Source organism: Chelon labrosus (genome assembly GCF_963514085.1).
Source record: "Chelon labrosus genome assembly, chromosome: 19".
Lineage (NCBI taxonomy): Eukaryota > Metazoa > Chordata > Actinopteri > Mugiliformes > Mugilidae > Chelon > Chelon labrosus.
This window is the reverse complement of record NC_140352.1, coordinates 14309465-14321820: the sequence shown is the minus strand read 5'-3', so window position 1 is coordinate 14321820 and position 12356 is coordinate 14309465. Positions and strand designations below refer to the sequence as shown.

At 42.5% G+C, this 12356-nt stretch overlaps 1 protein-coding gene across 1 annotated transcript; it reads left to right on the top strand.

Moving 5' to 3' along the window:
- The first annotated feature begins 283 nt into the window (after nucleotides 1-283).
- Nucleotides 284-3711, top strand: LOC311504408 (protein Tob1-like). Its single transcript, XM_084567461.1, has 2 exons — nucleotides 284-517; nucleotides 1571-3711. Exon 2 carries the CDS (start codon nucleotides 1733-1735, stop codon nucleotides 2750-2752), a length of 1020 nt encoding a protein of 339 aa, XP_084423587.1. The 5' UTR covers nucleotides 284-517; nucleotides 1571-1732; the 3' UTR covers nucleotides 2753-3711.
- Nucleotides 3712-12356: the final 8645 nt, after the last annotated feature.

The window sequence follows — 12356 nt, the reverse complement described above, 5'->3', positions numbered from 1 at the left end:
TAATCGTACCGTGCCATACAGGTTTTAAATTGTGTTTTAGAGAAAAACCTGCTCCAACAAAATAGTCCGAAACACATGAAAGGCGAACCACTACCGTAAATAGACCCCTGCGTTAGATCGAGCGCGGAGTCATCCAATCACAGCCGCGGTTTGGGTGGCTGTTGGTGACGTAGGCGGGCTCGGCCAATAGAAACGCGGTACTGGGTGTTGACCTCTGCGAGCCGCATCACCACCTCCTCTGTGCCCGTGGCGGAGGACTACTATATAAACAAACCAGCCCAAGTTTTAAAGGGCAGAGTTGTAAAAACTCCCAGGCTGTGGGGAGTCAGACTGGTAGCCTGCGAATCGGAATTGAACTAAACCCCACAGAAGCAAACAAAAAAAGAAAAACGCCTGGAGCACCGTAGAAACATTTTGTATCCTGATTAGAAAGCTACTCTAGAAGGCTGTGCAAGTGTAACGTTTTCCTTGAGCGGACTGTTGCTCGAGCAAGAAGGTACCTGCTGTGAATTTCCATGTAAGTAACCGTTAACGCAACCTTGACATTTATTTGTCGGCAACTAAATTAGCCGTGCATTGTCTCCTGGATGTGTAGCAGCTGTTTTAAAAGGGTGTCACTCGACGTTGTTTGTCGAGTATTCAGGCTGTAGCCAGTTAGCTAATTAAAATGCTACGTAGCGTGTGCTTATCCGTCGAAGAGGGTTTGTCAGACCAGATTTAAAAAAAAAAAAAATTCTTCTTCTGTTGCCGTTAACCGTGCCGTTAGCGTGACCGACCGTTAGCGTTTACCTTACGCTTGCCACACACACACACACTGTGTCACGTCGAGGCAACGCTGATAACCAGCTGGTCGAGCTAAACATTAACAGTATCTGGCGATATAGATAGATAGCTAGCTGGCTACATTTCTGTTCACACCCTTCGTTAAATTGGTCCGGCTAATGCTAAGCTGGTCGGCAATGTCAGAGCCCACCGTGGTGAGGAAATGAGTCCGTTCTGTTTTTATTTATTAATGTGTTTATTGCTAGTGTTGTTGCGTTATTAAACGAGCGTGTTGCAGGTAGAGCTTCGTGGCTGTGTGGGTTAGACTTTTGAATGAGCATTATGTAAGAGCAACTCACGTCGCAGGCTTGTACGTGCCCCTCTGGGCTACTGTAGCTCAGTCGGTGCACCAGTCAGAAAGCACTAGCATATCCCGGCAGGCTTGACAGAAAAGGGAGTTATGCCTAAACATGTCCGGGGCCCAATCGAAAATACTTGACTGTTGACACCTGCCGCCCTCCGCAGAGGTCAACGGTGTGTGTGTGTGTGCGTTTATCTGTCCCACCAGATCACTGGGGAACACACACACACACACACTGCTGACACCATCTCTGAGTCAGTGGCCTGTGTTTATTTATAGCTGTTGATATTGTACGGCTGAGATACAGCAGTGCTGTGCAGGAGGGGAGTGAATACGGAGTATGGGGTGGAAGATACAGATGGTCAGTAATTTTTTTGGTGGGGGGAGGGCTGCATTTATATTAACCGCTTCAAGTTTTTAATGCTTTTGCTTTCCTTTGCCTTTCAGGATCCTGAACCCAGCTCTGCTGCAGAAAGGATATTCGTTTTGGCAACAAACACTCAGACTTCTCCTCTCTACGCCGATCGCCGCTTCCTTGGAGGTTTTTGCAACGCTCGGGAAAAGCAACTCTGTGACGGTAAAAGAGTCGCCCTCGCCACTGAAGCAGCTATGCAGCTTGAAATTCAAGTAGCACTCAACTTTATTATTTCCTATTTATACAACAAACTCCCTCGACGACGCGTTAATATTTTCGGCGAAGAGCTCGAGAGGCAGCTGAAGAAGAAATATGAAGGCCACTGGTATCCGGATAAGCCATACAAAGGTTCGGGGTTCAGGTGCATCCACGTAGGGGAGAAGGTGGACCCTGTGGTGGAGCAGGCAGCCAAAGAGAGCGGGCTGGACATTGAAGACGTCCGGAATAATCTCCCTCAGGATCTTAGTGTGTGGATTGACCCGTTTGAGGTTTCCTACCAGATTGGGGAGAAGGGACCGGTCAAGGTGCTATATGTGGATGATAACAATGAGAATGGGTCAGAGCTGGACAAGGAGATCAAGAACAGCTTTAATCCTGAGGCCCAGGTCTTCATGCCAATCAGCGACCCTGTCGGGGCTTCCTCAGAGTCCAGCTCCCCGTCTCCTCCTTTTGGGCAGTCTGCTGCCGTGAGCCCATCCTTCATGCCTCGCTCCACCCAGCCCTTAACCTTCACCACTGCCACTTTTGCTGCCACCAAATTTGGCTCCACCAAGATGAAGAGCAGCGCCCGTGGTAACAACGGGAGCAGTGGCAGTAGCACCAAGGTGGCCCGCACCTCCCCTACCAATAACCTGGGTCTGAATGTCAACACCCTACTGAAGCAGAAAGCCATCTCCACCTCCATGCACTCACTGTACGGGCTGGGCCTGGGTCAACAACAACAACAGCAGCAGCAGCAGCAGCAGAAGGCTTCTGCTCTCTCTCCCAACGCCAAGGAGTTTGTGTTCCCCAGCCTCCAGGGCCAGTCCAGTCCTGGGGCTGTGTTCCCCGGGGAGGGCTCCCTGGGCCTTGGCCCACTGCAGTACAACAATGCCTTTGACATGTTTGCAGCCTATGGAAGCCTCAACGACAAGTCCCTTATGGATGGCCTCAACTTCAGTCTGAGCAACATGCAGTATTCTAACCAGCAATTCCAGCCTGTCATGGCTAACTAAACTCATCATCAAGATGTTATTTATGAATGATGGTGGCTCAAAGAGAAGGAAAAACAAAAACGCACACTTAGAAACTGGACTTTAAGGATGTAGTGTCTAGTCAGTGAAGCGCATGTGCCCAAGGGTGTTTTTACTGTGCCCCCTTGAGTTGGTTTCTACTAAAAGCTTGTTGTACAAACACATCCAAGCTTGGTTACTTCAATTCAACATGCATCATTGTTTTTCTTTTTCCTTTTTGCCAACCAAGCACAAAATTTTTTACTATGTTGAAAATACTCAAAAAAAACAAAACAAAAAAAAAAAGCTTCAAGTTTTGGCCTCTTACAGTATTTTACCGGTGGTAAGACAAGGCTGATTTTTATGAATTGGCACTACTAAGTGGGGTTACTTGGTCTTTTTCTAATTGTATAATTTAATTTAGTACAGAGTTTGTAAGATATCAGAGTATATATTGTTTCTATGACATGGTGTTGCATTTATATCTTTTTACTACTCCAGTGATCTGTGATGGCTGCAGCAGCTTTTCCTTATTTTTCTTTTTTTAAAGATAATTGTTAAAGAAATCCATCTTTAAAAAAAAAAAAAAAAAAAATCCATCGAATATTCTAAAGATTGTGTACAGAGTATTCCTTAGTGGTGGAATTCAAGTGTAGGAATATTTGCTTTTTCTGAAAGATGAATTGTATTTTCTGTTAAGAGGTTAAAAAGATTTTGCTATACTATGGACAAAATGTAATCGTATGAATATTAATTTTGTACCTACATTGTGCAATACTTGATAAAAAATACGGTATAACAAAGTATTTTGAGTCAGTGTCTTACATGTCAAGAGGGACTGAAATAGTTTATATTGTTAAGTTTGTATTAAATGCTTAAAAATTATATGCTTGTCTTTATTTTTTTTAATTTCATATTTGCACCCTGGTCTTTTTAATAAAATAAACTACAGTTGAACATGATCTGTTGGAAGTGGACTTGTTTGTTCAACGCAAAGACTCTCTTCAATGTTTAACTTAACGGCAGACGTTGCCAGTTATTCTGCCCGTGAGTAGATAATAGCTGTCGTCACATGGTAGGAGTTGCCCTTCTGTGTCATGAAGGTAACTGAAGGTTAAAACTGTGCGAGTAATCTGTGGCAACGAACGCACTCGGGGAGCTTGTAAAGTAAACGTGGATCCATTTAAGAGCTTGAAGCGGAGGTTGTAAAGACGAGTGGAGAGCCATTTATCTGTTGTACTAGAATGAGCCTTCACATAAATTCAAATCTTCACCTAACCAGCCTTTTGTTTATTCTATGGCAGGTATGTGTCACGGTATCGGAGAACGTATTTATTACACAGGGCCTCGGTGTTGTGCTGAGTAAGGGAACAACCCAATTATTCAGAGGCTTTAGCTTGAACTCACCAAAGACATCATCACATTTGCAATTCATTATGACTCAAAGGTGTGAGGAGAAAAATATCTTGTCTGTGCTCTACTTTAATTGAGGCCTCCTCCCTCCCTTGTCAAAGACATATGTACACTGGAGTGTCAGTAAAGCTGAGCAAACTTGTCCACCTAAACACACCCAAAGCCTCATTAAAATCCTCCTAAGTGACTATGTTTTATGAATATATTTCCTGAAGCAGATCCTTAATCAACAGATGCACCATCATAAAGTAATTTTAATTGTTTACATTTTCATAAGTTCTGTAATTGCTGGCTTGGTTTATATGCAATATACATTCAGTAGCATTGTGTAGTTGCATTTCAGTGCACCGATGCTCCTTTCAAATTAATGCTTAAAAATACAGTATTATAAACAATCGACCTTTCGAGGTGGTCAGCGCTGATGCATTAATGTTTAAGAGACATGTTAGCGGCGTAGCTTGTTGAGAGTTTGGTAGTCCAGTGGTTCCTAGAGTAGGGGTCATGAGGTAAATCTTAGTTTCTTGTTTAATTTGAAGGGAAAACTGAACTAAATGTTAAGGTCTTCACTCTGAATCTTTCTACTCTTGTGAAATATTCTAATATTTGGGCCACAAACTCCTTTATATGAAAGGTCCAAACAGGAATTAGCTGTGTTTACATTGACACTAATGATAATAGAGAATAACAGCCCAATCAGACTGACTCGGATCAAACTGGATGGAATAAATAATAATTTCTGTGCATCTTCAGATGACATGTTTCTAGTAGATTTATGGACACCAGCGGACAGCCATGGCACCAACGTCATTGAAAACTAGTAGAAAAGGCCTGGTGTTGCATGTGCATATTTCTGAATTGCGCCTAGTGGTAATGAAAGCCAAATCCCAGTTCAGATTGCTGTGCCAGCTAAATTGCTCAAAATCCCTGGCATTGCAAATTAATTCCCGTTGGGCTTGGGTGGAGTAGGATGCGGATTATGGTGCGCAGCGACTTTTGGTAGTTGCAATTCCACCCTTGTGAGACACAAGTCATTTGAAACATTCTTGGTGGACGCCGTGAGTAATGCCAATGACTCTGTGTGCAGAAACGCTTTCATAACTGGTTTCTTGTCGGACAACAACCGCCTTTTGTTGACTGTCAACATCCCAAGAGTTATGTATCCGGTGGGAAACTCCAGTCAGAGCTGTGCCGTAGTGTACTGGTGAAAGTATCGAGCGGCTGCTTTTCAATAGGTATTGAAGCCCATCGAGCTTTGCAGTCCGAGTGGAAAATAATGTTGAAAACACACACACACACACACACACACATACACACTTAGTTCCACATGGCCACCTCGGCTCTCTGGGATAAACAGGTCTACAGATGGTCTGGTGTCACACCAGCTGGGTGACTCCCAGGGTGTGAGGTGTTGCCTTGCTGTGACTCCATCTTGTTTTTTCCTCCTGCTTCAGAGAGATACATTCCTGACACGAGCTTCATTTATTACTCACTCACTAGACCTTATCATACTGTATCTCTCACACGCCCAGTGTTGTGTGCGCAACACGGTGAGCTCGTGTTTGTCTTGAAGGGTGTTTCTCAGCCACACTTAATGCTACATGTTGCAGCACTGTAAAATGAATTACATGCTGCAAATATTTAACGAAGCAAAGGATAACATGGTTAAAATTTAAAAGAATAGCCTGATATTTTTTGAAAATGTATTCACATTCTTGTTGGGGGTAAGACAAAGAACTTGATACCGCTGTCATGTGTGTTTGCTCAGCTTAACAAAAACACTGTAAACTAAATTCAACCACAAGCACCCCTGAGAGAGGCAAATGAACCAAATTGTGAAATTGAGCCATAATGTTGAAATTCACATTGACAATCTGGCAGCTGTTATCCTAGGTTCTTGACAGCCCCAGGCAAAGATGTGCTATCCCCGAGTCCAAACTAATGAAACCTGTCATAGGCTAGGTTGAACTGGGCTTCAAGGGGGGCTGTGGAGTATTGTCAGTATAGTGCAAGGCTTTTATGGCTTTAAAGGGGTTTATGTTGTCATTGCAAAATATGCTGAAAGGTGGCCATATGGGGGCCACAAACAATTGCTTGGTCTGCATGTTCTCATTCTAGAAAATGCAGTTGTACGCTTTGTCAAGATGAACGGTGCATCATGTGACATGCGCCAGGTGCAGCCCCCTAGAACCAACAGGAGGTGATGACGGTAAGGTGAGACAAAATGTCATGGATAAGTTGCTTGTAGTTTTCAGCAACATGTAGACATTAGCTTAAAAGTGTGCGGACACGTCTGGACAAGTCCCACTTGATCAGAGAATCTGTCCAACTTTACAGTAGAATAAACACATTTACAGCCCGGTGAACACTGTATCGTGTTTTATTAATTTTATATGAATTACCCATTTACATCGTGTGAAGTCTTCAGGAAATGTTTGGTTGGTGCTATCCGTGGTGCGTTCAAAGGTCCAGCTGTCTGCCTTGCCATATCCATCTCAGCGCTACTCATCTTCCACGTCTCTGTTTCTAGATAAGCACGGATATAGGTGGAGTCAGGGCACTTCTTCCAAGATGGCGGCGACCGCAGTCAACACGCTGAGCTTCAGAAGCACTCTTCAGGTAAGATGTGGGTGACTTCACAGCAGGTTCAAACTTCCTTATATACAGAAGTTAGCAGTAGTAAAAACAGCAAATAGTAGTTTTCTGGGAGTTATGTGCTAGGGTATTACTTGACTAGATGCAGGCGACTTCTTGGACTCTACTTGTTACTGTGACAGCATTGGCATAAGGTGTGACATATTGGTAGATTGTGGACAGATCTCTTTCCTCTTTCTTCAGTCTGTGTGCTGAGCTAAAATAGCAAGCAGTACCAGAAGCAGTATCATCAGTGAATATAATTATTTTCAATTTGGATGCTTTAGTTTTCTACTGGAATTAGCGAACCCAGTTTCTCTAAATGCACTACATGGCTACCTATTGAAATCAGACAAAAGAACAGAAGCCATGTAAATGGTTTTCAAAATAAAAAAAATCATAATAATAATTTAAGATTCAACAGTAAAGTTAGACAATTACGTAACAGTCTCATTTCAATCCATTCGAGTTAACTAAGACTGATATCACTCTACGTCTGTAGTAGTTACGACGATATGATGCTAACTTAGCTTAGCTTAAAAACAGGAAACTAGAGATTTTCATTGATTAATTTGTGCACGTAGATTTTCATGTTGCATTAAACAACAAGGTGAACTAGTGAGCTTTAGGGATGCTTTAAGGTGGATTTTACAGGGAGCCAAGCAAGCTAGCTCCCCTTGCTTGGCTCCCCTTTCGATTTTTATGCTAAGTTAAGCTAATTGACTCTTGGCTCATGATAAAGGCAGTAGGAGTATCCTGTTCTTGTTCTTGTAAGATTTCAGTAGTCAGTAAATGCAACAATAGATTTATACAGTTATACATTTTGAATCCTTTTTAATTCCATAAATATATTGTCTTACATCAAAATACAAGCAAATGTGGAAAAGATAATGTCACTTATTCCTCTACTTCTTAAGTGAGTGAGGCTGCATTGCAAGGAGTGTTGTCAAAATTGTGTCAGTTTTTTTATCTGTCATTCGAACAAACATATTTTAAGCCTCAGTTTGAAGATGCAAATGACTGATACTCTGTAAAAACACTGTGTTTACAAGACAAAGGGCGAGCCAGAGTGAGTCATCCTGAAGTTCAGATGATACATTTGAACTGCATTTTAACACAGTGGTGTGTATCACAAGGCTTCCAGCGAGGACAGATGGGTCCAAGTATTTCAGCCCAATGCCAGCCAGGCAATAAAGAGAGGAGCTGGGAGGGAATTTCAGCTTGTTTAGATTTGTAGTTGATACCAGATGAGGGGGTTTAGATCAGTAGGACAGAGATGAATCGTGGAGAATATTACACTTTTTAGACTTTCTCCGTCTTGTCGGTGCTGGCAGGTTTTGACCTTGATCAACAATCACTGTTCTATACAAAGCCTGTGATCAGAGCTGTTGTTGTCATAAACATCAGGAAGTGAGGATAGCACCTGTTCCTGGTTACTGAGTTTGGCATGTACAGTCTGGCTGTGACATTTCAGAGACTCGAAGGCCAGAGACAGAGCCTTGCGAGCGGGAAGCACATCTGCAATTCAAGGAAGCTCAACGTTTCACTTGATGAAAGTTAAAAAAAAGACGAGAGAGAAAAGAAGATAAAGAGGATATAAAAAAAAAAAAAGCTCCATCCAGTCTGTGTTATTTGCTGATAAACCCGGAGCTGAGACTTTAATGAATGCAGGCTGTGCTGAGTTTGGCCAGGACAGAACCTCAGTCAGTCGCTTCTTTCAAGTGCTGCCAACTCATTTTAGTAGGGATCATCCATTCCACCCTATTCTTATTCCAAGCCAGACAATCATTCAACTTAAAAGCGCCCCATCTCAGCAATATGGAGTCATAATCCATATTTTATTGTGGCTCCATAAGCCTGAGACGAAAGGCTGGAGCTGAATGTATTGTTGCCGCCGCACTCTTCGCTCTCCTGCTGCACCACCTCAGCTCTGTTTGTTTTGGTTTGAATGCACAGTTGAAGGTTACAGTACTGAAAGGGTGTCGCGCACTTCAGTAGGTTTAAAAATAGACCTTGCAGGGTTTCTGCGTCATCGAAGGAGAATCCTCGCCACCCATGCTACTCCTCCTCCCTCCCCATCCCGCGAGCCAATCATGCCTGACTTCACAGCAGGGACTAGGCTACTTGTATGCAAATACGGAATGGAGCCATTCTTTCCGCTCGCACCAGCATCACAACCTGCTCTGACGTAACGCCCGAAGAGGAATGAATAGCCTTTTGAGGAACCTGGGTGGGTCGCTCTCTCTGTGCTATGCAGAGTCAAAGGTATGAGGAGAAGCTGGTAAAGCAGGCCCCATCTGCAGGAAGAAATGTGTGAAAAATGACTGAGACAAAGGAGGGATATACAAAGATGTTTTTCAGGCTACATTAATAGCAAGCCATGTAGCCATGACAACGCTTTTCCTTCACCTTTTCATGCTGTTAATGGCTTGCCGATGCAGAAAGGAGTGCGCAAGCTGTTGAAATAGGCCCGGGCAATTTCAGCAAAGGCAAAGGACGCACTGAAAACATATTTCCATCACAGATATAACCTCGTTGATTATGATGTGGGAGGATGAGAAAGCGCTTGCCGGTCCCTCAGGTATTGGCTCCTATACGAATAATCAGAGCGAAAATGTGCAGTGTCAGGAGTTTCCACAGTGGTACATACTGGAGATAATGGGGACAAAATCTCAAAATAGATGTCAGATCTGGGAGCTATCAGGGTTTGTTTCATCTCCACCGTTTCCATTAAACTGGAGAAAAGGGGGATTTAGTGTGGCTGTCAGGTTGGATTCAACTGTATTTATGCAGTATTCTGACTTCAAATGCTGGTGCTTCGGTGAGTTTTGGATCCCTGTCAAGTAAATCAAAGTAAAGCATGCGGCATATAAAAGATTTTCCTTGTTACTGCTGAAATTAATTAGTCAGTTACATGAATCAATAGCTTCTGTGATGACTTACTGATCATTAAAGTCATCAGAGAAACAAAAAAAAAGCCAAACATCAGTGTCTAGGACATCAAATATCTGCTTTTCTTTTATCTGACTGTATATCCTTGGGTTTTACTTTGCTTGTTGGACAAAACAAGACTTAGCTTAGCCTCTGGGAAACTGCATTTTTTTTCTCTCTCTCACTATTTCCAGAAATGTTGCAGTGCACATTTTGTAATTAGCAGCTAAACAGACCAACAATTGTCAGTTTTCTGTTCCTAACAGTGATGTCATTTTATGCATGGGACATGTTAGGGCATGTTTCAACATAGCGTCATTGCTGTACGTATGAAGAGAAGTGCACCACCTACAGAAATGGAAAATGCAGTACAGTAGTGAAACACAACAGTGGGGAATTAAAAGGTCATGTGGTCATGGTCAGGTCATGGTATATCCAAAAAACAGAAAAAGGAACCTGGATTTGTTTTGGTTCTTGAAGACATTTCACCACTTATCCAAGCAGCTTCTTCAGTTCCATTGAATGGTACTCATCCAAAACGTTTCATCCTCGTTCGCACCATGTGTCTAGAGGCCGGGAGGTTTTTGGAAATGTCATGTTTTTTTTTTTTTTGGATTGTTAAATGCTTTGATAAATGGTGTATCACGGTCCTAGTGATACATGTGCTAACCTGTGCTGTAATGGCTGTGATGACGCATTTTCGTGTGATACCTCCTGTCATATTACGCCATTAAAGCCTTGCTTTGTGGTATGTTTGAAGACAACCAAGTGTAGAGGAGGAATTGGCGACAGGTTTGGTGTAATACTGCACATCTCTCTCTCTCTCTCTCTCTCACGCACCACTCTAGTTTCTCTCCCTCGTCTATTCCCCACTCATCCAATCCCCCATCATTCTCTCCAGAGCTTGGGAAGTTTCTTCTGTATTTGATGTTCCCCGTCTGTGTAATTTAATCTCAGTGATTCCCTGCAGCTCTCTCTGACCATAAACCTCTGCTCTAATAATAGGAAGCACAGGCACAGTCTCCTCTCTAATCTGTGACTCTGTGCACGGATGCTTGTGTATAACTGCTCTTGCCTCTGTGCCGTAGAGATAAGGCCGGGTTTGTTTTGGCCGCTCTGAGACAAGGATTCACCCCCAAATTGCAACAAAATCAGGGAAGAGGGATGGTTGATTTAAGGAAGACCAAACCCTTAAACCGTTGATGTTTTATGCAACGTTTCCGCCACTATGGAGACTTTCTTTTGTGTATCCTATCAGGAGGCTGATAGGGTACAGATAAGTACATGTTACCAGTATTAAGAGCAGCGTTAAGAGACAAGAGAGGAGTGCCACTGATTAAATAGTTAAGATGTGTCTCTGTTAATGTTCAGAGGTCTGTCATGTCTGGAGCAGCCTGCTTCTCAGCTGTGGCCTAAAAACGTGACTCTAAACAAGGTTTCCTCATACACTATTTTTTTGCAGTTGAACTAGAAGACTGTCTTCTTGTGTTACTTCAGAGGCCAGTTAAAGTGTGGTTCCTAATTGACAGTTCCCTAAACCCCTTATCAGAGCAGCAACCGTCTGCCTGTCAAGCCTTGGATTAAACCGCATGCTCAAGCGATGTGTGTTGGACTCTAGGAAAACCAATATTTGGCATGTCAAGACTTTGGCTGCCATCTTACCGCATATCCAAATCAAAAAAGCTAAAATAAAAACTGTCAACCATTGGAATAAACAGTGAGTTAACTACATATGTTAGCCAGGTAACTACTTTACAACCTACAGCATGTATTATATTTTTGTTTTTGAGACAAGAGCATTTCTCGTGAAACAGATATGAAGTCGTGTATCATCTGCATAGCGGTGGTATTCGATATTATGGTGAATCATGATGTTGCACAAAGGGAGCATGTATCAAGACAACAGGACCTGGAATATTTCTTTGAGGAACGTCATAGTCAATTGTGATTGTCTGTGACACTCAGTCACAAAAACCAAGAAACAAGTCTTCCTTACAGATAAAAGCAAAATCAGAAAAACGCAGCAACTGAAAGATATGCCCATTTGTCAAGTCTGTTGTTTAAACTGAAATGATAAACAAACAGATTGAGGAAACCCACATTGTTTGAATCAGTTAACATTCTCAGGTATTTACCCTCCACACACCCCGTCCAGCATTTCCCAAGGCAGTGTTGCATGTGCCAGTTTAATCAGTTTACTCAAAGCCCATTGTGTTATGTAAATGTAACATTGTTTGACCCTTGGGCTGCTCTCCAAGAGACACATTTTGTACCTGAACTGAACAATTATTTGTAATTTTACAACATTTTGGGACTTCGGTGTGGTAACTATTATGAGATGTTTAACAATTGATTGTGCAAGTGACAGTCTAGGGCTTATTTAATATCTTTTTCCATACATTTAATGGTAAAACGTCAGCTTTATAATTCATTAATTTATTAGATCACTACAGCTTATTAAATCTGCTTGGGACAATCAAGTCATAAAAATCACTGGCTGCTAATGTTTTTGACTACTGTCAGAAATCATCGTTCCATTTTTCAGATTAAGGATTTTGAGGGGTCGTCACTGTAAACTACCATTATACACCAATCAGCCACAACATTAAGACCATTGACAGGTGATGTGAAT